The sequence below is a fragment of the Onthophagus taurus genome, unplaced genomic scaffold (assembly GCF_036711975.1).
Source record: "Onthophagus taurus isolate NC unplaced genomic scaffold, IU_Otau_3.0 ScKx7SY_16, whole genome shotgun sequence".
Lineage (NCBI taxonomy): Eukaryota > Metazoa > Arthropoda > Insecta > Coleoptera > Scarabaeidae > Onthophagus > Onthophagus taurus.
Window position 1 is genome coordinate 446,807 of NW_027248941.1, and position 27,637 is coordinate 474,443.

The window sequence follows — 27,637 nt, forward strand, 5'->3', positions numbered from 1 at the left end:
AATATTACAACAAATTTTTGATATCAACACAATAGTTGAAGCGCCATCTATCAATAGATAATTTAACCTCAATATATAGAGAGCGCCTCTTAAACATTGAGGTTACATTTAATTTTTTATTTATAATTTATCTTCCTTCTTAGTTATTAACCCACTTCTTGATTAATTGCACATTTAACTTTAATATCAACACCTTAACATCAAGAAAAGGTATTCACAATTAATAATCTAATTAAAAAAAGTTTATTTTATAATAGTACATTTCATAATACTTTAAGCTCTTCCTAAAGGTGTAATAAACGAGATGTAATCGCCCCAAATGCCCCAATCCGCTCGATTCATCTGATAAATAACAATCCAAGTCGTAATGATTATAAACCAAGTTAAAGCTCCGATTCCTGAATAAATCACGTCTAAAAAACGATAAATTTTGATTTGGTTCATCACTGAACATTGAGTATACTCACAGCGTTTAATTTGAGCCTGCTCATTGTATTTATCTTTGCGAAAGGCTTCGTTAAAGAACCAAATCGCGTTTACAGCCCAAACAAAGGGTAAGAGAGCGAATCCAGCTACAAGAAATGACTTAAATAGTACAATTTAATGAATTTAATAATTTTTGTTACCTTTAAAGTAATATCGACACAAATTAAGTTTCTTTTCGTTGGAATATTTGGATAAATCCATTTTCTACGAAATCAGCCCTGTTTTGACACTTCACTTTTTAGGTTGGTATTAAAAATTTGCTTTTCTCTAAAAATCTTATTTATAATTAAGTTAAGCAATAAAAGATTATTAAGAATCTAATCTTTATGTTGTAAACACTTAAAATCTAGTTAAAAGTAACTTTAATTGTGTAATTGATTTAATTCAATTAGGTTGGTAATGAAATTTGGGGATATTTTGCGTAGCCGAATCATAACAGTGAAGTTCGCTCTCTTTTTATGCGAGTCAACATGGCTGACGCAAAAACGCAGAAGGTAAGTCCGAAAGAAATCTCGTTTTTCCTCGATAATCCTAAAGAAATAAAACCCAATCGTGACAAGAATTTAATCCTTATAATTCGTTTTGTTATTTTTAATCCATCTTTTTCGATTTTCCCCATAAATTTGGTGTTTACCATCAAAGATGTGAACCTAACCTCAAAAACTTTTCGACCCGATTAATTTCCAAGTTATTTTTTAATGATGATCTTCATTTGAAGCCTTAGGACACTTCAGAATTAATATAAAGTGTTGATAAAATCAATCTGATATTGAAAAAAATCGTTTAAAAAAAAAGTGAGGTTATGTGAGAAAAGTGTCAAATTAATAATTGTGTTTTTAGATGTCGGAGAAGAGTAAAGAAGTGAAAAAGCCGGGAAAACCCCGCAATTACGACCTGGGAAACGGAATTTATCGGTTTTCCCGAACTCGTATGTACCATAAAAAAGCAATTTATAAATTTTTGGGGAAAAAAGTCGCTCCGAAAAAACCCAAAACGAAAACCCAACAATTCGCTGAAAAACCAATTGGTGGCGAGAAAAATGGCGGAAAACGCGTTGTTAGAACCGTGAGAAAACGCGCATATTACGCGACACAAGATAAGTAAGTAAAATAAATTTTTTTTAAATCCTAATCTAACCAAAATCTTAAAAATTTTAGAATTTTACCCAGAAACTCCCGCGGACGTTCTTTCTCCCAACACAAACGCAATTTGCGCTCATCTCTTCAACCGGGAACTATCTTAATAGTTTTGGCCGGCCCCCACAAAGGAAAACGAGTCGTCCTTTTAAAACAACTCTTCTCTGGGATGTTATTAGTTACTGGTCCATTTAAAATAAATGGATGTCCCATGAGGAGGATGCACCCAAATTACGTGATTGCCACACAAACGAGGGTGGATTTGGGCTCTTTCAAACTTAATGATAGCATTGATGATGAATATTTTAAGCGCGAAAGGAAGCGTAGGCCGAAAAAGGAAGAAGGCGACATTTTTGCTACCAAAAAGGCTGGTTATAAACCAACCGATCAAAGGAAATCCGATCAGAAGATTGTTGATAAACAAGTTATTGATGCGATTAAGAAAAATGCAGACAAGAAGTTGTTGTTTGCTTATTTAGCTACTATGTTTGGGTTGAGATCCTCCCAATATCCCCATAGGATGAAGTTTTAGGGTTATTTTTAAGCGATTTCTGTTTATTTTTTAATTCAATTAAAGATTTTGAATTTGAAATAAATGGTTTAAGTTTATTTTTATTAATTAATTTTTATTGAATCAATTCGATTAATCCCTATTTTCCAAATTGATCCATTTCAATGATTTAAAAAAATTGAAATAAAGCCACGAAACGATTTTTATCTTGGAATGAAGTTTCAGACATAACCTAGCTTTTTTAGGTCGATTTAAAAATATTTGTAAGTTGATTTATTTTATATAAAATTTAATTTAATCACTATTTGAATCATTTTAGATCATTCACGCGTCAAAGACGCACGGTATAACCAAAAATTTCTAGTTTTTGGACAAGTTAAACAGTCCTTGAAAAAGTTAGGTTAGGTTGAGAAAAATGCGCAGCATATTTTTTACAGCCCAATAACAACTAATTCGTTACAAAAATTAAATGTACTTACTCCGCTTTAAAAATGGGATATTTTAACTTCATTTAATTCGAAAATTGTTTAATATAATTGTTATAAAACTTTCTCTTGATGCAACAAGTGATTTTTTTTAAACATGTCGGTGCTTATTGATAAATTACCATGGTAACGGCAGGGTTGAAAACTTTCAAACAAAAAAATATTTTAGTTGCTACATTTTCGTAGATTTTTCTGCCGATGGAATAAGAAAGTTTTATTTCTAGAACTAGAAATTTTCGAGTTACGCCGTTAGTTTTAGTTTTATTTCTAACACGTCTAACGCAAAATGAGTTAAATACATTTTTTTAATGAAACGTCAAAAAAGCGCCATCTATTGGCAAAAGGTACTTTCTCGTCATGTCAAATATTTTTACGTAATTTAAAACCACGAAAAAGCGAATTACTATTTAACTTTTTTTATAACGTAAAACGTGTACAAGTGACTACAACGAGCTTCTTTTTAGTTTTATTTCTAAAACTGGGTGAGTTAAATAAAATTTTTTAATAAAAAGTCAAAAAAATGACATTTGAAAAAGTGAGGTTAGATTGTGTTGGAAAAGTGTGATTAAGAATTCTCAACATCACTTTCTAGCACAAGTTTAAACTAACACGGCCGTTTTCGAAGACATCGGCCGCCCCCGGCCATGGCGGGCGCTAAAATATTGAAAACCTTGAGTTGGATCTCTACTCGCATTTGTGAGAATGAACATTTCGTGCTCTCGGGGGCGGCCGATGTCTTCGAAAACGGCCGTGTTAGTTTAAAACTGTGCTGGGAAATGTGTTATTTTTGTTTATTTATTTGTTCGTCCCAACCTCACTTTTCCAATTAAACCTAACCTCACATTTTTTGACGTTCCATTTAAAAAAAATTTATTGTACTCACTTAGTGCGTCCTCAAAGATTTTTTTTCATATTAGCGATTCATAAGAAGCGATCTCGCAAAGGTATCTCTTATATCTGTTGTAACCTTACTTTTTCAACCAAATCTAGCGTCTTTGACGCACGGCATAACCTCAAAATTTCTAGTTTTAGTTTTATTTCAAACGCAAAATAAGTTAAATAAATTTTTTTAATGAAACGTCAAAAATGACACTTGATAAAAACGCATAGGAGATAGCGCCATCTGTTGGAAAAAGTCTAAAAATGTGCGTTTGTTAATTTAAAACCACGAGAAACGCGAATTTAAAAATTATTGAACTTAAATTGTAAATTTTAATTTAATTTATAAGCAATTTTTTATAATACAGATTTTAATATAACTTTATTCGAGTGCAAAAATTAATATCATAAAATAAAAACATAACCTCAAACTTTGACACATAAATGTCAAAATAAAAAAATTAATTAAATCTCTTCTAAAGCGATTAACGCCTCGACCATTTCGGGTCTTTCCCTAGGACACTGCTCAGTGCATCTTTTCCCAATATTAATTAACCCCAAAAAATATTTCTCACAATTTTCTAATCGTGCATCTCGTAGCTCCACAATATCTTTATCATAGAGTACAACATGATCTTTTAAGAAGCGATTTTTTCTCCTTTCCGAATACGAACTCAACCCCGTGGCCAATTCAAACAGAACAATCCCAAAACTGTAAGTGTCAACTTTCGTCGATAATTTCCCCCCACGCAAATACTCATCAGGTAAATATGGCTTAGTTCCTTGTAAATGACTAATGGTTAAATGGGTTTTATCACCAACACTTGGTCCTTTTCTTGCAAGCCCAAAATCACCGATTCGGGGGGTGTCATTTTCATCTAATAAAATATTAGCCGGTTTGATATCGCCGTGAATCAAAGGTTCTCTTGATGTTGTATGCAAAAATTGAATCCCTCTAAAAGAAAATAATCATAACAACAAATATAAATTTGCGTAATTAATGTTTTTATTATCACCGAGCTGATCCAATCGCAATTTTTAACCTAGATTCCCAATTTAAAGCATCATTAATTCGAATCCTACGCTCTAAAGATCCCCCAGACATGTATTGATAGATTAAACAGTTGTGGGGACCATCAAAACTGAACCCGTAAAGCGGTAAAATGTTATCGTGTCGATATGCATTTAAACTATTTAATTCTGTGACTGTTTGCCGAACGGGATTCATTGGGGATTGAGATCCTTTCTCCTCAATGCGTTTAATAGCAACTTTAGTACATTTCCAAGTGCCTAAAATCAATAAATAATTAAATTAAGATAAAAAATGACAGATTAAAAGTGAGGTTATGTATTTTGACATTTAAGACATTTAGGTTATGTATTTATAACCTCACTTTATTAAAAATTATTTAATTAAATGCCTTTAAAAACGATTCCGAACCCTCCTTTTCCTAAGATATGACCCGGATTCCAATTATCAGTGGATTTTTGTAATTCTTCATAGGTTATGTGAGGAATTCCCGAATCGGCGATGTACGATATATCGGATTTTGCGGAAAATGCTGAATTATTGAGTCTTTTCGGAATTGGGGATCGTTGAGGTGGTTTTTGGTCGGAAAAATTATCATCCCTCGTTTCGATATTAATCGGTTTTAAGAATTCTTCGACTTTTTTAACGTTATCCGTTTTATTCTCGATATTATTAAAGTTATCAATTCCAATTTTTGAATCGGACACTTTGTTAATTTGTTTAACATCTTTTTTCCGCATTAAACGGTGGAATTTATCCGGGACGTAACTTTGCAAAACTTCCATTGCTCCCAAAAATTGCATTCGGCTTAATAAAACAAATAATTCGGTTATTTTATGGTTTTGTTTCCCCCATAAAGTCAATAAGTGATCTGAAGGGGATTTTTCACGCTTCGTACTCTAAAAATGATTTATTTAATACTAATTAAGCGATTAAAGGAGATTTACTTGTATCACAAAATCATCGTAACCCATCAATTTTGCTAATAATTCCCATTTTTCGTTTTGATCTAATAAGATACATAGTTTGGTTCGTTCGTTATAAGGTAATAAATAGATATAAATCGATTCTTCCATTATTAATGAGTTAATTATTAATAAAAGTATTATTAAGTTAGGTTAGATTTTTGACGTTTTAATTGTCAATTTTTTATGTTTTATATTTCTTTTTAATTTATTAAATTAAAAATATAATTTGTTGTAGTTTCTATTTTAAAAAAGATTAATACGACTCAAATTAATAAATAAAAACGAACTATTTTCTTAATAACAAATAAAGAATAACAACTAATTTCACACTAGTGCTCCAAACGTCATTTCGACGAATATGGTTTTGTGATTTTAAAAGATAAATTTACGTATAATTTTTTATTTTGTATTGATCGTGATTCACGTTATTGGAGATATCTAGAAACGATAACGCGGAAATCGTACGAACTGGATTACGTGTCTGTGGAATGTTGGGTGATCATCGGGCGGGGATTTTTCTTTTTCGTTTAGGATAGTTGGCAAAACTGGCAATAACAGCAACCAGCTCAGGTTATGGTAGGCAAATTGCGGACCCGAAAATAATGAAAACGAACGGTTTTAATGCGGTTTAAAAGTGCGTGATCGGTGTGGTTCGGTTACGATGAAGACGAAATCGTCGAAAAGAGTCGCCGGGATAATCATCCGTGGCCGGAAATCTATCGTCAAGGACTCGGTGGTTACTGTAAGTTTTGACAGCTCAACAATTTTTCGATTATTTTACAACGAAATTTTTAATCATCGTTACATTTTAGAAATTACAATATATTTTTACTATCTACGGCTTTTGATTGACGGTTTGTTAGATAAAAAAGTCGAAATTTTCATGGTACGCGTTAATAGGGCAATTCGAGGGGCTTATCTCGAAACAAAAAAAACGAAACTTTACCTTTTATCTAGATTAAATGAGATTTGATAGCGACGATTCAATGGTGAATGGCTCGTCGTGAATATTATGTGTTGGTTTGTTGCGTACTATGTATGCAAAAAGTACTTTTGGTACCCAGTTAGGTACCGGAGAATGTACAGAAAATGTATTCTTGTAAGTCAATTTTTCTTTTAAAAACGATGATTAATTATTTATTTATAATATGCGAACAAATAGAGCAATTCTTATCTGTTTCATTTGAAACATTTCGTGACTAGGCATTAAAAAAATAGATATACTTACATTATGAATTATATTTCAAGTACTTTACAAATATTTGTTCATTGTTTAAGTAATTAGTTTTGAAGTAGTAAATTAATTCGACTTAATCATTACATTATTTGATTTATAACCTCAAAATTTATTTGACATTTAAATTATAACCTCAAAATAGATAGGCAACCACACATACACATAACCTCAAAATGTAAAATTTGACATAACTTTTTAATTTATTTATTTATTTTTTAATTATTTTACTCAGTGCGTTTTCGAAGATTTTCTTTCATATTAGCGATTCATAAGAAGCGATCTCTTATATCTGTTGTAACCTTACTTTTTCAACCAAACCTAACCTCACTTTTTCAACCAAAAATTAAAATTATTTTACTCACTCAGTGCGTTGTCGAAGATTTTCTTTCATATTGGCGATTCATAAGAAGCGATGTTTGCTATCTCCTATATCTGTTGTAAAAAAGTAGTTTTTCAACCTAACCTAACCTTACTTTTTCAAGTGACATTTTTCACAACCGTTACTGCCGATGGAATAAGAAATAAAACTAAAACTAGAAATTTTAGGGTTATGCCGTGCGTCGAAGACGGCTCAAAATTTCTAGTTTTAGTTTTATTTCTAACGCAAATTCAGTTAAATAAATCTTTTTAAATGAAACGTCAAAAAATGACACTTGACAAAGACGAATAAACTCCCTAGATCTAGGGACTTTAAAAACGAATAGGAGATAGCGCCATCTGTTGCGGAAAAGTCTAAAAATGTACGTTTGTTAATTTAAAACCACGAGAAACGCGAATTAAAAAATTATTGAACTTAAATTGTAAATTTTAATCTAATTTATAAGCAATTGTTTATAATACAGATTTTAATATAACTTTATTTGAATAAAAAAATTAATATTATAAAATAAAAAGATAACCTCAAACTTTGACACATAAATGTCAAAATAAAAAATCTTTCAAAGCGAAATTCCTTTACAAATATTAATTAATTGTTTAAGTAAGTTTTCAAGTACTAAATTAATTCGACTTAATCCCTAAATTATTTGATTTATAACCTCAAAATAACTCCAAAACCTGACCAAATAGGCAACCAAACACACACATAACTTCAAAATGTCAAATATAACATTATAACATAACTTTTTTAATTATTTTTATTTATTTATTTCTTTTTCAGACCTCTGGTTTTGGTTTACCCAGCTTATATCACGCCCTTGTAGTAATATTCTTGGAATTTTTCGCATGGGGATTACTAACGATGCCGGTTATTTCTGTCCTAAACACAACATTTCCTGATCACACGTTTTTAATGAACGGCTTGGTGATGGGGATAAAAGGAATTCTATCGTTTTTAAGCGCCCCGTTAGTGGGGGCCCTTTCGGACGTCTGCGGACGCAAATTGTTCCTTTTGATTACCGTATTCTTCACGTGCCTGCCAATTCCGCTAATGACGATCAACAGTTTTTGGTTCTTCGCCATGATTAGTATTTCTGGAGTGTTTGCGGTCACTTTTAGCGTAGTTTTCGCCTACGTAGCCGATGTCACCGATGAAAAGGAACGCTCCTTGGCTTACGGTTTGGTTAGTGCTACTTTCGCGGCTAGTATGGTTATCTCGCCGGCTTTGGGGGCTTATTTAATGGAACGGTGGTCGATGACGGTCGTAGTCGCTTTGGCTACTGCTATTGCAATATTGGATGTATTTTTTATTTTAGTCGCTGTACCTGAAAGTTTACCCGAAAAGGTAAATACTTTATTTTTAATTTAATAATAATTTTAATTATAATTTTTAATGTTTTAGGTTCGTGTCTCTCCAATTAGTTGGGAACAAGCTGATCCTTTCGCTTCGTTAAGAAACGTCGGCCAAGACCCAACGATTTTGTTGTTGTGTATCGCCGTTTTTCTCTCCTATTTACCGGAAGCGGGGCAATATAGTTGCATATTCGTCTATTTGAAACTAGTGATGGGTTGGCGATCGTCGACCGTTGCCGTTTTTGTGGGTCTTGTCGGACTTCTTGCCGTATTAACACAAGTTTGCCTAGGTAAATCAAAATTACACTATTTTTTTACAATTTTATATAATGAAACGAGATAACTCACTGCTTAAAATCGTACTCGTTTTTTTAAATTGACATAAAAAAGTTAGGTTATGTCTGAAACTTCATTCCGAGATAAAAATCGTTTCGTGGCGTCTAAAATTGGTTTAAGCAAACAGTTAGGATGTTCGAAAATGTTTCTTTTGGTTGAATCGCACCTTTCTTTTGTAAAAATTAATAATTTGTTACGAAATTTTTCTAAATGTCAAAAATACGATTAATACGGAGAATAACCACGAGATGGGGGGTGATAAAAAAAATTTTATTAATAAATTTAAATAAAAATAAAAATTTAATAAAAAATAGTTTTATATTAAAAAAAATCGATGATTTTCAATTTAATTAAACGTTAATATAACAAAAATTCAATAAAAAGTTATTAAAGAAAAATTTTATTAATGTTTATAAATTTCACTAGATGGCGCTACTTCCTATGCGTCTTTTTGATGTGACATTTTGCGTTAGAAATAAAACTAAAACTAGAAATTTTGAGGTTAATTAACCCAAAAATTTCTAGTTTTAGTTTTATTTCTTATTACATCGACAGAAAAGTCTACGAAAATGTTGTGATTTAAATAATTTTTTGTTTAAAAGTTTTTTTCCTGCCGTTACCATGGTGATTAGTCAATACACGCCGACATCTTTAAAAAAAACTATTTAAACGTCAAATTACATAATTCGATGAGTTATTCACGTTTCTTACACTAAATTATAACTAATATTGTTTTTTTTAGGAATACTTATGAAAAATCTCGGTTGTAAACACACGATAATGTTAGGTTTACTATTCGAAATGTTGCAATTGTTGTGGTACGGTTTTGGGACGACCACGTGGATGATGTGGGCGGCGGGAGTTTTAGCCTCGATGAGTTCGATCACGTATCCGGCGATATCGGCGTTCGTCTCGATACACAGCACCCCGGACCGACAAGGAGTCGTACAGGGGATGGTGACGGGAATGCGAGGGTTATGTAACGGCTTAGGACCCGCAATGTTCGGGTTAATCTTTTACATTTTCCACGTGGATCTCAACGAAGAAAACGACGTCAAAACAACCAGCCCGACCGATATCAAATTTGAGTCGTATTCACAGGTAATAACAAAAAAGTTAGATGTAATAATAATTTTAAAAACAATTTTTTTTAGTTGGTTCCGGGTCCGCCGTTTGTATTTGGTGCGTTCCTAGTCATTTGTGCGTTGCTTGTAGCGTCGTTTATACCGACGAAGCACACGCCTGATTCAGGTATTCCTTTAGATACTATGTACGAGATCGAAAAGGGGCACAAAGTGGCCGGAACTTTAAGTCCGTTAATACCGAACAGTCGGCTAGAGAATGCGGCCGTTTTGTAATAATAATAGTAATTAATAATAATAATCGTCGTAATTTTTGGGGAACGGATTATGATGAGATGATGTGACAGTTGACGTTTGACAGTTGACATTTTTTTAATTGAATTTTTTTAAAAAAACGGAAAAGTAATCAACGAGTTTGAATTTGAAAGAGAGGTGCGTATTAATTATTATTATTATTTTCTGTTCCGCGGTATTATTGTGATAAGTGTAAAGAATATTTCCGTAGGATGTATTTATTTTTGTATAGTTGGTAAGGCGTCGTCGGTGATTCCTCTTTTTTTGATTTTTTTCCTTTTTACTCGTCTTATTGCTTGGTTTTTACGATAAACTCAAGGTCACCTACGTTTTAAAGATACAAAGGATTCAAAATAAAGAAGTTTTAGTGTACTTAAAAAGAATTATAAAACGAAAATGTCAATTTTAAATGATTTTTTTATTTTTTAAATAATTTTTTTGAAGAAAAATGTTCCGCAAAGCGATTATTCCTGCCTAAATAAACGTAATTAAGTGCACACAATAAGTATTTAAAATTAAAAAAAAAATAAAGGGTCGGCAACTTAACAAAAAAAATTACTAAGCATTTTTTAAAACGTCACATTTACAATAATTCGATCACGACGTGACTCTAAACGTTTAATGAAAAAGAAAGAATCGATTAATTAATGAAATAACGTTTAAAATTAATCGTCTATAAAAAAAAATCGTTAATAAACAAATTAAGTACTTTACACAAAGCACATTTGCGAGGAAAAAAATCACTAAATCAAATTAAACCAAGAATTAAAACCAAAAAAATAATGCTTTGCTCCCTAAATTTCTTTGCACACACGTTAAAAAGAGATTTTTTTCGTTTTTAGACGTTTTTATAACCTAAAAAATAAAAAAAAAACGCGTGTGTAGAGTTGTTCTCAATTAGGGTGGGCTTTAGAAACAAAAAAGCTAAAAAAGGATACAAAGTAGGCCTTAAAAAGAAGTATTTTCTATTTTCTACCTTTAATTCTTGTTGAAATAGAGTGTTTTTTTTTTTTTGAATGCATTTCCGGGGGGCTCCGCACAAATAAAAAAAATATTTCGTTTTTTAAACCGGTCTCTAAACAATGTTTTTATTTGTTATTTATTCGGGATAAATAATAATCAATTATTAATTATAATTAATGTACAAAGTACGCGTTAAAAGTGTTAAGAGAAAACGGGTCAGCCGGTTTTAAACGATTTATTTTATTAAAATCCTTTTTGGATCGCTACACTAATTCCAATCGTTCCCTATCGTTTTTTTTTCCTCCTTGGATTTCCGATTTCCCAAGTCCCCAAATCCAATTAATTGATAAAACACTTGTTTTTTTCGCCCATAATTAGTTTGTAAGCGTAGACGATGTAATGTTACAAGTTGCAGATGAGATAATGTATATTAAGAGGAAACATAAATGTTTATTTAAATTAAAAGTGATTTTTCTCAACCTAACCTAAGTTTTTTAAATGACGTTTTATTAAAAAAATTTTTTTTTTCGAAGTTTCCAATCCTGCCGTTACCATGGTGATTTATCAATAAGCACCGACATCTTTAAAAAATTGTTGTGTTTAGAGAAAGTTTTATCATTATTGTTAAATAATTGTTAAATGGAGCTAAAAGATTCATTTTTAAGACAGAGTAAGTACTTTAAATGTTATTTAAATCATCCAGTGTGTTAAGGATTTCTAATCTCACTTTCTTAACACAACCTAACCTCACTTTTTCAAATGACTTTTTTTTGACGTTTCATTAAAACTAAAAATCTTGTCGATTGATAAGAAGCCCTCTCGTTTGAAACAGCTATAAAAAGTAAACTCGGTCGACTTCGAAGACGTCGGCCGCCCCCCGAAGGCACGAAATGTCTATTCTGATAAATACGAGTAGAGATCCAACTCAAGGATTTCAATGTTTTAATGTTCGCGATGGCCGGGGGCGGCCGATGTCTTCGAAAACGGCCGTGTTAGTTTAAAGCTGTGTTGGAAAATGATGTGGATTCCTAATCTCACTTTCTTAACACAACCTAACCTCACTTTTTTCAAAAGAAATTTTTTTGACGTTTCATTAAAAAAATTTTAATTCACGCAGTTTTAGAAATAACATTAATAAGACATTTGCGTCATAGAAGTTCGTTTTAGTCACTAGTACACGTTTTACGTTATAAAAAAGAAATCAAATTGTAATTTGAGTTTTTCGTGGTTTCAAATTGCGTTTGAATATTTGACATGATGAGAAGATAGTTGCAAACGTACATTTTTAGACTTTTCCCGACAGATGGCGTTACTTGTTATGCGTCTTTTTCAAGTGACATTAATTTGTTGACGTTTCATTAAATAAAAATTTAACTCCCTTTTGCGTTAGAAATAAAATTAAAATTAGAAATTTTGAGGTTATGCCTCAAAATCGCTTGAAACAACCACAAAGTGTTAGCTTTTAGTGTTCGCGATGACCGGGGACGGCCGATTTTCTCGAAAACGGGCGAGTTTGTTTTGTACAAAACCTAATTTCTAACCTGTGTGAATAACAACCAACATTTAAAACGTTTCTATTCCTTTTTATTACATTTTTCTCAACATAACCTCACTTTACTAGCGACTTTATTATGACATTTCATTAAATCGCCGTTACCATAGTTTTTGAGCATAACCTGAAAATTTTTAGTTATAATTTTATTTCTTATTATACCAAAAATGAAACTTACGAACGTTTTTTCATCGTTTATTTTTTATGTTTAAGAAATGTAAATCTTATGTGACAGTAAAAAAGATAACTTTAATATAATTAATGTCGAAAATTTTTTGTTTCAAAGTTTTCAACTTGCCGTTACCATGGTGATTTCTTAACAGAGGCGGCCATTATTAGAAAAACTAAGTTTGTGACTTAAAACATTTTTATTTTGAGCTTAAAGTTTAATTTTTAAGGTAACTACTTTTATAATAATTAAAATCGAATTCTAATTCGAGTTATTTATGATTTAGGATCGGAATTCGGCTTTGTGAAACGTTTTCTTGGAAAAAGTGAGTAAAAAACTTCGTTTTTGGTAAAATACGTTTTATTAGAATAGACATATAAAAATTGCACTTACAAAAAATATTTTTTATCAATATTATCTTATCTACGTACAAAATGCAAGACACAATAGTAAAATGGCACTTATTTGCTTTCAATTCCCCTTACAGAAAATAGGCACAACATCAGTCTTGTTTTCATTTTTTGATTATCATCATTGATCATTTCCAAGGCAAACCCCTGAGCAATACAACTTATCATTTCTCAACAACAACTTGGCATTTAAAAGCGGTTTGGTGCAAACGTGACACCGGAAACAGCCGTCATGGGCATGGAAATGCAATCCTTTCAAGGTGGCCCCCGGTTCGTCCGGTTTGATAACTTTAAAGCAAGCGGCGCATTTGGACGCCCTCACAGTTTCGTAACAACTCAAACAAATCGGTTGCGACTCCTCCATCACATAATTAGACCCCGCCAACGGCGTATCGCACTCGAAACAACAAAAATGTTTAACATGAAACGTTGCGTTCTCCGCCAAACAATACTCCTTAACAAAAATCAATTCGTCGCAAGCCATACAACGCGGAATCCCTTTAATTTTCGCGTAATCCCTCCCGCAATAAATTTGATCGGAATCTTTATCATAAAAATAAAGCAAATCGGCCAAATTTTGGTTACACCCGTAACACCGGAAACAATTTGAGTGAAACGAAGCGTTCGCTCGATCGATTTGAACCACAATCGAGTCATTTTCGAAGAGTTTCTTGCAATGATGACAAGATTGAGGGTTTTGATTTGGAATGAAATGATTTTTAGGTTCCTCTAGGTGATTGTTATCGTGGTGGATTTGGGCCGATTTGATTTTATTTTCGTATTCGATGTCTTTAATTCCCCCTACGGTTACGTGGTGGGGTTCTAAATTTTCTTCGGGAACGCTTGAGAATGCATTTTCTGGGATTAAATGTTTGTTTGGAGTTGGTGGGGGGAGTTTTAATTGTTGTTTTAGCCCGTTGGGGCCTACGATGTATGCGTCGTTGTTGGGGGGTAACATGTAGGTTTTTCCATCGGGGGATTCGACGAAGTTTTCGTCTTCTTTGTTGACGGGGAATTTAATTCCTTGGGTTGTTTCGACGTAGTTGTTACCGAGAGGGTCCGTGAAGAATCTTGGATCTTGTTTTGGACTGAAATAAAAATGTTATTTAATTTAGATAATAATAATTTAAATTTTATTTAATATTTAAAGCGTCTTTATTCGTTTTTATTATATTTTTTCGACATAACCTCACTTTTACTGGGGATTTTTTTATTTTAACGTTTAGTAAATTTTTTTTAAGTCACCAACCTGCCGTTGCCATGGTGATATGTCAATAAGCGCAGACATCTTTAAAAAATTATTTGTGGAGTCAAGAAAATGTTTTATAAACGTTTTATTAACGATTATATTAAACAATTTTAAACATTAAATGAAGCGAAAAGATCTGTTTTAAGGTAAGGTAAATAAATTAAAGTTTTTTTGATAAATTACTTGAAATAAAAAATTTACCTTTTTCTCCACCTAACCTTACTTTTTCAAGTGACGTTTCATTTAACGATTTATTAAAAAAATTTTTATTTAACTCACCTGGGGGTAGAAATAAAACTAAAACTAGAAATTTTAGGGTTATGCCGTGCGTCTTGACGCAGTTTTAGTTTTATTTCTTATTACACCAAAAATTAAACTTAGGAACTTTTTATTTGGACGTTTATTAAATTTTTTTAAGTCACCAACCTGCCGTTGCCATGGTGATTTGTCAATAAGCGCAGACATCTTAAAAAAATTTGTTGTCAAGAGAAAGTTTTATTAACGATTATATTAAACAATTTTAAACATTAAATGAAGCGAAAAGATCCGTTTTAAGGTTTTAAAGATCCGTTTTTAAAGCAGAGTAAGTAGTTTTTTTTTAAACGTCAAAATACAATGTCATTTGAAAGTGAGGTTAGGTTGTGTTGTTAAAGTGAGGTCAACATCATTTTCTTTGACGCACGGCATAACCTCAAAAATTTCTAGTTCTAACGCAAAATGATGTGAAATGCATCTTTTTTTTTGTTAAAACGTCAACATACAATGTTATTTGAAAGTGAGGTTGGGAATCTTCAACGTTCATTTTTGAGTACAAATACGCCGTTTTCTTGGGGGCGGCCGACGTTTTCGAAGTCACTTTTTCGTCTTGACACCAAAATTAAAACTTAGGAACTTTTGATTTTGACGTTTATTAAATTTTTTTTACTTCACTAAAATAATTTTTTGTTTAAAAGTTTTCAACCCTGCCGTTACCATGGTGATTGGTCAATAAACACCGACATCTTTAAAAAAGTCACTTGTTGCATCAAGATAAAGTTTTTTATGATAATTATCACGATTATATTAATCAATTTTTGCATAAAATGAAGCTGAAAGGACCGTTTTTAAAGCAAAGTGAGTACAATCAATTTTTGTAACGAATTAGCTTTGTAAAAAATATGTTGTTCATTTTTCTCAACCTAACCTAACTTATATTTAAATCATCCAGCGTTAGAAAAAGTGAGATTAAGTTGTGTTTCTCAGTTTTAGTGAAATATAAAACGTCACTTGTAAAACTGAGGTTATGTTGATACAAATATTTATTTCATAAAAAAAGACTAAAAATTCTAACCTTATTATTGAGTTATCATCCTTCTGGGATGTATTTAAGGGGTAAGTTTCCTTATTTTTATTAACCCCATAAATCCGCCCATCTGGTCCAATGGCTAAATTAGAATTTCTTGGATCTGGAATGTATTTTTTTCCATTTGAGTCCCTTAAAAAGCGTTCCCCGGATGGCGATGTAATAAATTTATCCTCTGGAAGAAAATATTTTTCATTCTTTGGTCCAATTACGTATTTATCATCATAAGGATCGGGATAAAAAACATTCCCATCAGCGTCCATTAAAAAGCGCTCTCCATTCGGACCACGCGCGAATCGAGCATCTTCCGAGTCTACAGGAAATAAATTTCCTTTTGGGTCAACTAAAAATCGATCACCTTGTTGGGAAATCGCGTAATTCTCGTCGATAGGATCGGGAATGAATTTTTTGCCGTTTTTTTCAATGAATCGATCCCCGTTTGCTGATGTTTGATATTTCGGGGTTGCTAATTTGTATTCTTTTCCTGATGATGGATCGAAAAGGTTTCCATTGGGTTGTTTAAATAATTTTTTGTCGTCATCGTTGAAAACAAATTTATTTCCGTTGTTATCTTCGAATAATCGCCCATCTTCGGGGGAGATTTTGTAAAAATTACCTTGAGGATCTAAAATGTGTTTATCACCATTAGGACCGATTAATATATTATCGTCTTTAGCTGAAGGATGATATTTTAACCCATACGGAGTCTCGAGGAATCTCTCCCCGTTTTTAAACGTTTTAAATTTATCTTTGGGGATTTTGATGCGTTGTCCATCCGGGCCGATAACGTGATTTGGGTTGTTTGGATCCTCGTAGAATTTTTCTCCGTTGGGGGCTAACATAAATTTTTTTCCTGAGTCGTCTAAAAATCTTGCGTCTTTATCGCTTACTGGGAACACTTCTCCTTTGGGTGAAACAAAAAAGCGTTTTCCTTTGGGGTTAATTGCGTAGTTATCGTTGAATTGGCTCGGAACGCATCGCTCTTTGTTTTGATTTAGGACGTATCTTTCGCCGGTGGGGCCGGTTTTGTATCTATCTTCAGGTAAGTAATATTTGACACCATCTTCACCTAATTGGAATTAAAAAAATTAATTAAAATTAGGTAATGAAATAAATGTTAACACTTTAATTTGAAAAATTTTTCATTTAAATCAAATGATGTATTTACTAGTTATATCCCATACTTTTGTTCCACCCTGTATAATACAGAGGACAAACCTTTTTTTCTTATTGTTTTATAATAAAAAAGTTACTGTCTCGGCAGCACGGTTGCCGAGGCTTGTTATGATATATCATTACATGCATATTATTCGCCAATTTTTAAACAGCCCCTGTATATACAGGGTCGCTGATATGTTTGGAAACGGTCGATAATCTTCTAAAGTAAGATAGCTAGCGAAAAATGTTAAGATACAAAAGTTTTAGTGTTTTTTAAAATTATTACAATAAAGACAAATTAAGTATACAGGTAAGTCAAAAAGTTATGACGTAACAAGGTTACGTTTTCTTTAATGGAACATCCTGTATATTATTCCATGTTTCAGTTCATCTCAAAATTATAAACAAAATTCATGTTGTAAGAAAAACTTTCAAAGGTAACTTGATAAGTTATGATCATAAACGACTAAAACATTTTTGTGTAATTTATGAGTGATTTTTAAAGTTCAATATCTCGAAAACGGTTAACTTTAGCTTTATGACGTGCTACATGAATTTTGTTTAGAATTTCGAGATGAACCGAAATATGAAATAATATACAGGGTGTTCCATTAAAGAAAACGTAACTTTGTTTCGTCATAACTTTTTGACTGACCCTGTATAGTTAATTATTTTTTTGTAATAGATTGTAATAGATTCCATACATATCAGCAACCTGTATAATACGGAACACAAACTTTTTCTTATTGTTTTATAATATAACTATTGCCTCGGCCGCACGGCTGCCTCGGCTTGTAATAATACATCATTACTACAAAGAAACTTTTTCTTATTGCTTTATAAGGAAAAAAGCCACTGCCTCGGCTTGTAATGATGCATCATTACTGCAAAGAAACCGTTTCTTATTGCTTTATTAGAAAAAAGCCACTGCCTCGGCTTGTAATAATACATCATTACTGTAAAGCAATCTTTTCTCATTGATTTATTAGAAAAAAAAGGCCACTGCCTCGGCAACACGACTACCTTGGCTTGTAATAATATATTAATAATGAACAAAAACCTATCCTTATTGCTTCCTAGCGAAAAAACGGCTGCCTCGGCCTCTAAATATGTATAAAGTATGGAAGACAAACCTTCTCCTATTGTTTTACATATGATAAAAAAGTTACTGCCTCAGCAGCACGGCTTCCTCGGCTTGTGAAAACATATTATTGCTGTAAAGAAACCTTTCTTTTATAATAAAAAAGCTACTGCCTCGGCTTGTCATAAAGCATTATTACTACAAAGAAACCTTTTCTTATTGCTTTATAAGGAAAAAAGCCACTGCCTCAACAGCTTAGTTGCCTCGGATTGTAATGATATATCATTACTGCAAAGAAACTTTTTCTTATTGCTTTATCAGGAAAACACGCTACTGCCTCGGCTTGTAATAATACATCATTACTACAAAGAAACTTTTTCTTATTGGTTTATTAGGAAAAGAAGCCACTGCCTCGGCTTGTAATGATACATCATTACTGCACAGAAACCTCTTCTTATTGCTTTATAAAGAAAAAAGCCACTGCCTCGGTTTGTAATAATATATTAATAATAAACAAAAACCTTTCCTTATTGCTTCATAGCGAAAACCCCACTGCCTCGGCCTCTTAATATGTATACAGGGTGATTCACATAAAAACCGAACTCGGCTATGAAATTGTACGTCAAACTTGACAAATAGGTTATAAAGTTAATTGATTTTTTAGTTTTGCTTACTGTTTATGTAAACGTCAAGGCTTTATAACCTATTTGTGAAGTTTGACGTACAATTTCACAGCCGAGTACTCTATAATAAAAAAGCTATTGCCTCGGCTTGTTTAAATAAAAAATTTATTTTTTTTCAACCTAACCTAACTTTCCCAAGTGAAATTTTGGGGTTTCCAATTGCGTTAGAATATTTGACATGATGAGAAGATAGTTACGAACGTATATTTTTAGACATTTTCCGACAGATTGCGCTACCTGCTATGCAGTTTTTTTTAAATGACATTTCTGACGTTTCGTTAAAAAAAATTTATTTAATTCATTTTGCATTAGAAATAAAACTAAAACTAAAAATTTTAGGGTAATAACCTCAAAATTTCTAGTTTTAGTTTTATTTCTTATTACATCGGCAGAAAAGTGAAAATTTTGTGTTTAAAAGTTTTCAACCCTGCCGTTACCATGGTGATTTGTCAATAAGGACCGACATCTTTAAAAAAATCACTTGTTGCATCAAGATAAAGTTTTGTAATAATTATCGCGATTATATTAAACAATTTTCGCATTAAATGAAGTTGAAAGGTCCGTTTTTAAGACAGAGTAAGTACATTTAATTTTTGTAACGAATTAGTTGTTAAAAATTATGTTGTGCTTTTTTCTCAACCTAACCTAACTTTTTCAAGGACTATTTTAACTCGTCCAAAAACTAGAAATTTTAGTTTTTAAACGCCTTTGACGCGCGAATAATCTAAAATGATTCAAGTTGCGATTAAATTAAATTTTAAATAAAATGAATCGACATATTTGAAATTGACATAAAAAAGTTAGGTTATGTCTGAAACTTCATTCCGAGATAAAAATCGTCTAAAATTGGTTTAAGCAAACGATTTGGATCACCAAAAATGTCTTTAATTGTTTATTTCGGTTGAATTGCAAATTGAAATTTTTTTAAATGTCAAAATAACTATACTCTGTTTTTAAACCAGGAGGAGTATTTTAAATTTGTCACCAGATTGACCTTGCACGTGATTGGTTGAATGCGAGGAAGGTCCACACACAGGCAATTTTGAATTTTGAATTTGAAGGTTAGGTAATTGATAATTCGACAGTTTCGTGTCATTATTGTATATTTTGTGTTCTTAAACCCTTTTTTATTATATTTTGAAACAAATACACTCATAACTTCAATGTTAATTTGTATGTATAGTGTTGACGTTAACAAACGAAAATAAATACAATAATAAGTAAATAAATAAATAATAATTATTAATTTAAATTTACCGCCAAAATATCTAGTGATATTTTCTGGTGATTTTTCCCAGTGTAAATCTGACTTTCGCGTTTACTCCTCCTCGTTTAAAAACAGCGTATAGTTCTAGTGCAAGTGTTAGTTCTAGTTTTAATTGTTATTCAGCGCTAAGTTATATATTTTTAAGTTTCGGGTTTAGCCCTGTGTCTTCAGACGCTGAATGTTAGGTAAGGTTAGTTTTGTTTACAAACATTAATTATACCATGAAGTATTCTTTGGCAATTAGTAATGGCAATTATAGCGTGAAGTTTTCTTTTGTAATGTCAATTATAGCGTGAAGGAATGTTAGGTAAGGTTAGTTTTGTTTACAAACATTAATTATACCATGAAGTTTTCTTTGGCAATTAGTAATGGCAATTATAGCGTGAAGTTTTCTTTTGTAATGTCAATTATAGCGTGAAGGAATGTTAGGTAAGGTTAGTTTTGTTTACAAACATTAATTATACCATGAAGTATTCTTTGGCAATTTGTAATGGCAATTATAGCGTGAAGTAAATAAATAAATAATAATAATTAATTTAAATTTACCGCCAAAATATCTAGTGATATTTTCTGGTGATTTTTCCTAGTGTAAATCTGACTTTCGCGTTTACTCCTCCTGGTTTAAAAACAGAGTATAGATGGGGGTGACAAAAAAGATTTAATTAACAAATTTGAAATCATTTAATAAAAATTATCTTTGTATTTAAAAAAATCGATGATTTTCGATTTAATTTAACGTTAATATAACAAAAATTCAATAAAAAGTTATTGAACAATATTAATTAATGTTAATAAAATTCACTAGATGACGCTATCTCCTACGCGTCTTTTTCAAGTGACTTTGACGTTTCATTAAAAAAAACATTTAACTCATTTTGAGTTAGAAATAAAACTAAAACTAGAAATTTGGAGGTTAATTTCTAGTTTTAGCTTTATTTCTTATTTCATCGGCAGAAAAGTATTAAATATAAATTTTGCGATAAAATAATTTTTCGTTTAAAAGTTTTCAACCCTGCCGTTACCATGGTGATTTATCAACAAGCACGGACATCTTTAAAAAAAATCACTTGTTGCATTAAGATAAAGTTTTATAATAATAATCGTGATTATATTAATTAATTTTCGCATTAAATGAAGCTGAAAGGTCCATTTTTAAGGCAGAGTAAGTACATTCAATTTTTTGACGCATGACATAACCTCAAAAATTTCTAGTTTTACACCAAAAATGAAACTTACGAACTTACCTGTTACACAATTATCATCCAAACGATCTTTCTTATAAACCTTCCCATCAGGATCAAAAAATATCCTATCATTATTCTTATTAACCCCAAATCGTCCATCCTGTTTATCAACGGGATAAATTTCGCCATCAGGGCCGATTAAAAAGCGTTCATTACGCGGCCCCAAAGCGTATCGATCATCTTTCGGGTCCACTTTAAGCGGTTGATCGGTGTTTACGCCAGAAATGAGTTTTTCCCCATTGGGAGTTGTGTTGAAATAATTTTTTGGTACAAAATATTTCTTCTTATCCGGGCCAATAACGTAACGATCATCAATATCGGAATAAAACACTTCTCCTTTAGGTCCCAAACAGATTTTATTCCCCATTGCATCCCTCCCGAAACGTTTATCCTTTGGATCGACCGGAAATAATTCATTATTAGCCCCAATTAAGTACTTTTCACCATTCGGCCCAACAGCTCGTCTTTCTTGAATGGGGTCCGCGTAATATTTAATTCCATTTTCGCCTTTTAAATAACGAACCCCTCCAGGTTCGCTTTCGAATAGATCCTCGCCGATGTAATGTCGATCGTTTAATTCGCCTATAACGTAATTTGGATCGTTTGGATCTTGGTGAAAAAGATTTCCGGTGGGGCCCATTAAAAATTTTGAATTATTTTTCGGGTCGATTAAGAATCGGCCGTCTTTGTTATCGATTTTGTATAAATTCCCATCGTTTCCAACTCGGTATCGCTCCCCTCGTGGTCCTAAACAGTAACGATCGTCGTTGGGATCCGCGAAAAATTTTTGGTTATCTCCAGATCCTGTTAAAAAGCGTTCGCCGTAATCGGATGTGTCATATCTGTCGTCGGGGAAAACGAATTTTTCACCATTTGGGCCGATTAAAACGTTTCTATCGTTGGGATCTTGAACGTAACGTTCGTTTTTGGGGCCCAACAAAAATTTTGTGCCATCTTCAACTGCTAAACGACCGTCGTTGATGTCAATGGGGTATCGTTTTCCTTGGGTGTCAACGATGAAACGTTTTCCTTCGCAGTTTCTTACGTATCGGTCATTATCTGGTTCGGCAAAAAAAATTTCCTAAAAAAAAAATGGAAATTATACTCTATTTTTTAATTCGTTTTCAAAAAGAAGGGAAATTACGGCGTATAAATGATTAAGTTGGTAATGAACTGTCAAAATTGACGTTTAAAATACAAAGATGACATATAAATAATGAAGTTGGCAACTAAACGTCAAAAATAGACGTTTAAAATACAAAAATGACGTATAAATAATGAAGTTGGCAACTAAATGTCAAAATTAGTTTGTTATTTCAAAAAATAATTTGTTAATATTAAATGTTGAGTAGATTTTTTAAAATTAAATGTTAAAAGGCGAAAGCAATTTTCGAAAAATTTTGATTTTTATTATTTTTGGGGGTTCAGTTAGGGGAATTTTTTGGGTTGGTATTAATTTTTTTAATTGACACAATTTACTTGTCGCTATAAACTAATTGTGCATTTTAATGAAATTTAAATTAATCTAAATCGTTTAAAAAGACGATTATTATGAAATTATTGATTTGAAACATTCAAATTAATAAATTAATTATAATTCGGTTAATAAACAAGAAAAGTGAGGTTAAGTCGTTTGTTGACTTTTAATTGACGTTTCAACATTAATTAATTTATTACAAGAAAATTAATTAATAAATTAAACAAGGTAAGGATAGTAGATAGTTGAGTTAGATATTAAGATAGTTTATATCAATCTTTCTAGTCTAACCTAAGTTTTTATTTTGACATTTCATTAAAAAAAACAACATAACCTAAGATTTTCAAATGACATTTAAGTGGTGTTACCATGGTACTTCATCACGTACACAATAAAATTGTGTAAATAAAGCGATTCCTTTTAGTTTTTAATTAATTGTTAATAATAATAAGCCGAAATTAATGTATTAAGCAATTTTCGAAAAATTTTGATTTTTATTATTTTTGGGGGTTCAGTTGGGGGAATTTTTTGGGTTGGTATTAATTTTTTTAATTGACACAATTTACTTGTCGCTATAAACTAATTGTGCGTTTTAATGAAATTTAAATTAATCTAAATCGTTTAAAAAGACGATTATTATTAAATTATTGATTTGAAACATTCAAATTAATAAATTAATTATAATTCGGTTAAAAAACAAGAAAAGTGAGGTTATGTCGTTTGTTGACTTTTAATTGACGTTTCAACATTAATTTATTACAAGAAAATTAATTAATAAATTAAACAAGGTAAGGATAGTAGATAGTTGAGTTAGATATTAAGATAGTTTATATCAATCTTTCTAGTCTAACCTAAGTTTTTATTTTGATATTTCATTAAAAAAAAATCAATATAACCTATGATTTTCAAATGACATTTAAGTGGTGTTACCATGGTACTTCATCACATACACAATAAAATTGTGTAAATAAAGCGATTCCTTTTAGTTTTTAATTAATTGTTAATAATAATAAGCCGAAATTAATGTATTAAGTAATTTTCGAAAAACTTTGATTTTTATTATTTTTGGGGGTTCAGTTAGGGGAATTTTTTGGGTTGGTATTAATTTTTTTGATTGACACAATTTACTTGTCGCTATAAACTAATTGTGCATTTTAATGAAATTAAAATTAATCTAAATCGTTTAAAAAGACGATTATTATTAAATTATTGATTTGAAACATTCAAATTAATAAATTAATTATAATTCGGTTAAAAAACAAGAAAAGTGAGGTTATGTCGTTTGTTGACTTTTACTTGACGTTTCAAAATTAATTTATTACAAGAAAATTAATTAATAAATTAAACAAGGTAAGCATAGAGTTTATATCAATCTTTTTAGTCTAATCTAAGTTTTATTTTGACGTTACATTAAAAAAAAATCAACATAACCTAAGATTTCAAATGACATTTAAGTGGTGTTACCATGGCAACAGCAATTTACCACATTAAATCTGTCAACTTCAAAATAAATTAATTAAAATCTCACCTTATTATTTTTATCTTCTTGATATCTTTGCCCTTTTGGGTTAACCTCAAACTTTTCATTAGGCACAAAACATTTTTCCCCATCCTTTAAAACAAATCGATTATCTTCGGGGTCTTCATAATACTTTTCTCCATTAGCCCCAATTAATAAACGTTCTCCTTTGGGGCCGATCGCGTATCTTCCATCTTTAGAATCGACGTAAAAGCGTTCCCCGCTTGGGGATTGCACCAAAAGTTCTCCATTTGGGCCGGAATAATATATACTGTTGGTACAAACAGGAAGTCGTTCGCCGTTTGGAGCGATGACGCAGATTTGTTCGCGAAATCCCAAAGGTAAACGATTAACATCTTCGATCGTGCGATTATTTGGATGGAGAATTGTGGCGAAAACGGGTTGGGCACCCCCGACCGGGTAACTATTTTCTAATCGGGCGTTTGGAGTAAAAGGGATTTTTACGTAAGGCGTTGGTGAGGCGAATTTTTCGTTTACACAACTCGAAATGAAGGGAATTTTATCTTGTATTTTAGGATAAACTGGATAAACTTTGTCTTCTTCTCGATTGGTGACTCGATTTGGTGTAAAAACTGGGAGGTTTTTGACATTTTCTGGGTAATCTTCATCAATATTTAATCGATTAAAATCGTTATTTAAATTTCTTAATGGTTTTACATTCAAAATCGTTGATTTAACATCTTCTGTTGTTGAATAATTTGGATGGAACTTATCAGAAACTAAGTTTCTGTTAACAGGGGTTTTATCAAAATTTAAATGAACAATTTGCCCAACTCCAACAATATTCTTCTTTATATTAGCCACATAATCATTCATTAATTTAACTTCATCCTCTGTTAATGAATCACATAAACTTGGATCAATATCGTGTAAAGGAATTTGCTTTTGAAGGAGTTGTTTTCGTTCTTGAGCAGCTGCTGAACCCTTTACAGGGAGTAATTCATCAGGGAGGGTTTTTAAATACTTTTCTATGGCTTCTTTTTGCCCTTTTGGTGTCCATTCTAACTCAATTTCTTCTTTTTTACCTGGTAACACTACAAAACATCACATTAAAACATTTTTTTAGTATTAAATAATCATTTTTTACCAATTTTGTTGCACTTATTTGGTTTACTTCCAAGTAATTGGAACTGAGCATATCCATAAATATCATCATCTTGGACATCATGGCTTTCTTTTCCACATTTGCAATTTTTGCAAATTTTTCGCCAAAAATGTAAATCTAACCCTAAAAAATAAAAAACGCTTTATTTATAACGATTGTTTAAGTTAATTTTTGCTTTTTACCTGGGCAATCGTTCTTGCAATTCAAACACGGGGATCCCGCTCCAGTTTCGTGCCCCAATTTCGCTTTTAATCGGCGTTCGCGCTTCGCTTCCAGCTCTCTTAACCAATTCGGGGCGTCGGGGGATGGTTCTTCGGTCATTTTGTCGTTATTGTTGTAAAATTAACACATAATCACAACAAGTATTCATCATGTGACTCATTACTCCGACATTTATTTATACCTAACCTCAAAAGCGGACCCCACCTATCATCGATTTAAAAAGAGAGGGAAGATGACGTTTTAAACGGTTTAGAGTGAGACGGAAGTAATTGACCGCAAAATGTGGGTTTTTGTACGTGATGATCTCATTTTATATTTTATAATCAACTTTAGATAAGGTTTATTTGAGAATTAAATATGTATTTTGGTGATTTAGATAAGCAAAACAAACACATTTTTGAATTGGAATGTTAAAATAACTTCAATCATAAATGACGTTTCTGTCAATTAATTTTTTAACGTTTTTAAAATTAACTCGTAGATTTGCGTTATTATTTTATTTTTCAGATATTATTGATGTTATGCGTATTTGGGTTATTATAAATAAATAAATACGTTTGCTAAAAGTAAAAATATCGCGAAGAAAACTGTGATTTATTAGTATCGGAACGAAGTGCGCTTCTTTACCGACCAAAACAAAACTAACCTTTAAAACGTGCGCAACAAGTGATTAAAAGGAAGTTTCGTAAAATATTTGTCTAAATTTCTAGTTTTAGTTTTATTTCTAACTCAAATTGAGTTAAATAAATTATTTTTAATAAAACGTCAAAAATGTCACTTAAAAAAGATGCACAGGAGGTAGCGCCATCTGTCGGAAAAAGTCCAAAAATGTACGTTTGTTTCAAATATTCTAACGCAATTTGAAACCACGAAAAACGCAAATTACTATTTGATTTTTTTTTATAACGTAAAATGTGTACGACTAACTAAAATAACGTAAATTATTTTTTAATTTTATTTCTAAATCTGTTTGAGACAAAAATTTTTAGTGAAACGTCAAAAAAAAGTCATTTGAAAAAGTGGGGTTAGGTTGTGTTAAAATAGGGAGATTATCATTTTCTTGTTAAAACAACACGGCCGTTTTCGAAGACATCGGCCGCCCCCGGACATGCGGACGCTGAAACATGAAAACATCTACTCGCATTTGTAAGAATGAACATTTCGTGCCCTCGCGGGCGGCCGATGTCTTCGAAAACGGCCGTGTTAGTTTAAAACTGTGCTGGGAAATGTGTTATTTTTGTTTATCATTCCTATATTCGTCCTAACCTCACTTTTTCAAGTGACATTTTTTGACGTTTCATTAAAAAAAAAAGTTAATTTACTCACTCAATGCGCCTTCGTCGATTTTGTTTCATATTTGCGATTAAGAAAAATGGATAAAATCCCCCGGCCATCACGTATGTCAAGACATTCAGAACTTTGAGTTGGATCTCTACTTTCAATTTGAGTAAGTAGATATTTCGTGTTCTCGGGGGCGGCCGACGTCTTCGAGTTTACTTTTTATAGCTGTTTCAAGCAAGATGGGTTCTTATAAATCGCCAAAAATATTCCAAAGGGGATTAGTGAAGTGAGGTTAAGTCGTAAAAGTGAGATTGGAACTTACATAAGAATAACCGGCTTTACTGCTGATGTTATAAAAACTAAAACTAGAAATTTTGAGGTTATTTGAGTATTTCTAGTTTTATTTTTAACGCAAAATGAGTTAAATACATTTTTTTAATGAAACGTCAAAAATGTCACTTAAAAAAGACGCATATGAGGTAGCGCCATCTATTGGAAAAAGTCTAAAAATGTACGTAACTATCCTAATTATGAACGTATCCTAATTATTTGACGTTTACAGTAATATCGTAACCTCAAATGCTAAAAAATCAATTTATGTCTTGTTATTATCAAAAATAATTTTAAAGAAAAAGCGTGCACATTTTAAAGAATTTTGTAGTATATTGAACAGCCTCATTCCGCTAAATATGACTAAAAGTCAGAATTTTCAATTGGTA

The 27,637-nt window shown here is 31.6% G+C and overlaps 5 protein-coding genes across 7 annotated transcripts; 2 read left to right on the forward strand and 3 right to left on the reverse strand.

Annotated features, from left to right (window-relative positions):
- Window positions 1-227: 227 nt before the first annotated feature.
- LOC111415385 (presenilin enhancer) lies at window positions 228-2,715 on the reverse strand. Its single transcript, XM_023047063.2, has 4 exons — window positions 2,613-2,715; window positions 627-761; window positions 468-572; window positions 228-413 (listed from the first exon to the last, which is right to left on the reverse strand). The coding sequence occupies exons 2-4, from the start codon at window positions 685-687 to the stop codon at window positions 274-276; spliced, it is 306 nt and encodes a 101-aa protein (XP_022902831.1). The 5' UTR covers window positions 688-761; window positions 2,613-2,715; the 3' UTR covers window positions 228-273.
- LOC111415381 (ribosomal protein L6) lies at window positions 874-2,231 on the forward strand. The gene is made up of 3 exons (XM_023047055.2): window positions 874-980; window positions 1,327-1,586; window positions 1,644-2,231. Exons 1-3 carry the CDS (start codon window positions 945-947, stop codon window positions 2,152-2,154), a joined length of 807 nt encoding a protein of 268 aa, XP_022902823.1. The 5' UTR covers window positions 874-944; the 3' UTR covers window positions 2,155-2,231.
- An 816-nt stretch (window positions 2,716-3,531) lies between the features above and the next one.
- Window positions 3,532-7,332, reverse strand: LOC111415372 (serine/threonine-protein kinase pelle-like). Of its 2 annotated transcripts, none has more exons than XM_023047044.2 (4): window positions 7,095-7,332; window positions 4,919-5,426; window positions 4,514-4,787; window positions 3,532-4,452 (listed from the first exon to the last, which is right to left on the reverse strand). In XM_023047044.2, exons 2-4 carry the CDS (start codon window positions 5,328-5,330, stop codon window positions 3,963-3,965), a joined length of 1,176 nt encoding a protein of 391 aa, XP_022902812.1. In that variant the 5' UTR covers window positions 5,331-5,426; window positions 7,095-7,332; the 3' UTR covers window positions 3,532-3,962. The 2 variants fall into 2 exon arrangements, with proteins under 2 accessions (XP_022902812.1, XP_022902811.1); XM_023047043.2 differs by lacking the exon at window positions 7,095-7,332 and adding an exon at window positions 5,475-5,834.
- On the forward strand, window positions 5,893-11,603 carry LOC111415371 (hippocampus abundant transcript 1 protein). 2 transcript variants are annotated; one of them, XM_023047042.2, is made up of 5 exons: window positions 5,893-6,237; window positions 7,892-8,455; window positions 8,513-8,753; window positions 9,542-9,900; window positions 9,954-11,603. In XM_023047042.2, the coding sequence occupies exons 1-5, from the start codon at window positions 6,157-6,159 to the stop codon at window positions 10,155-10,157; spliced, it is 1,449 nt and encodes a 482-aa protein (XP_022902810.1). In that variant the 5' UTR covers window positions 5,893-6,156; the 3' UTR covers window positions 10,158-11,603. The 2 variants fall into 2 exon arrangements, with proteins under 2 accessions (XP_022902810.1, XP_071057140.1); XM_071201039.1 differs by lacking the exon at window positions 5,893-6,237 and adding an exon at window positions 6,250-6,594.
- A 1,598-nt stretch (window positions 11,604-13,201) lies between these two features.
- Window positions 13,202-25,891, reverse strand: LOC111415364 (uncharacterized). Its single transcript, XM_023047013.2, has 6 exons — window positions 25,598-25,891; window positions 25,398-25,538; window positions 24,299-25,344; window positions 21,294-22,374; window positions 15,849-16,929; window positions 13,202-14,357 (listed from the first exon to the last, which is right to left on the reverse strand). Exons 1-6 carry the CDS (start codon window positions 25,734-25,736, stop codon window positions 13,391-13,393), a joined length of 4,455 nt encoding a protein of 1,484 aa, XP_022902781.2. The 5' UTR covers window positions 25,737-25,891; the 3' UTR covers window positions 13,202-13,390.
- Between the last annotated feature and the right edge of the window lie 1,746 nt (window positions 25,892-27,637).

Bases quoted from the DNA above. Each gene is read 5' to 3' on its own strand.
- LOC111415372 (XM_023047043.2), bottom strand. From the start codon at position 5,603: ATGGAAGAATCGATTTATATCTATTTATTACCTTATAACGAACGAACC. The intron at 4,788-4,918 runs GCATTTAATTAA...TATTGATTTTAG, and splicing joins GTTCGGAATCGTTTTTAAAG to GCACTTGGAAATGTACTAAA. The intron at 4,453-4,513 runs GTGATAATAAAA...ATTTTCTTTTAG, and splicing joins ATTGCGATTGGATCAGCTCG to AGGGATTCAATTTTTGCATA.
- LOC111415371 (XM_071201039.1), top strand. From the start codon at position 6,508: ATGTGTTGGTTTGTTGCGTACTATGTATGCAAAAAGTACTTTTGGTAC. The intron at 8,456-8,512 runs GTAAATACTTTA...TTAATGTTTTAG, and splicing joins CTGAAAGTTTACCCGAAAAG to GTTCGTGTCTCTCCAATTAG. The intron at 8,754-9,541 runs GTAAATCAAAAT...TGTTTTTTTTAG, and splicing joins ATTAACACAAGTTTGCCTAG to GAATACTTATGAAAAATCTC.
- LOC111415385 (XM_023047063.2), bottom strand. From the start codon at position 687: ATGGATTTATCCAAATATTCCAACGAAAAGAAACTTAATTTGTGTCGA. The intron at 573-626 runs GTAACAAAAATT...CATTTCTTGTAG, and splicing joins GTGTCGATATTACTTTAAAG to CTGGATTCGCTCTCTTACCC. The intron at 414-467 runs GTGAGTATACTC...ATCGTTTTTTAG, and splicing joins GCAGGCTCAAATTAAACGCT to ACGTGATTTATTCAGGAATC.
- LOC111415381 (XM_023047055.2), top strand. From the start codon at position 945: ATGCGAGTCAACATGGCTGACGCAAAAACGCAGAAG. The intron at 981-1,326 runs GTAAGTCCGAAA...TTGTGTTTTTAG, and splicing joins CTGACGCAAAAACGCAGAAG to ATGTCGGAGAAGAGTAAAGA. The intron at 1,587-1,643 runs GTAAGTAAAATA...TAAAAATTTTAG, and splicing joins TATTACGCGACACAAGATAA to AATTTTACCCAGAAACTCCC.
- LOC111415364 (XM_023047013.2), bottom strand. From the start codon at position 25,736: ATGACCGAAGAACCATCCCCCGACGCCCCGAATTGGTTAAGAGAGCTG. The intron at 16,930-21,293 runs GTAAGTTCGTAA...AATTCCAATTAG, and splicing joins GGATGATAATTGTGTAACAG to GTGAAGATGGTGTCAAATAT. The intron at 14,358-15,848 runs GTTAGAATTTTT...TTTTTATTTCAG, and splicing joins GATGATAACTCAATAATAAG to TCCAAAACAAGATCCAAGAT.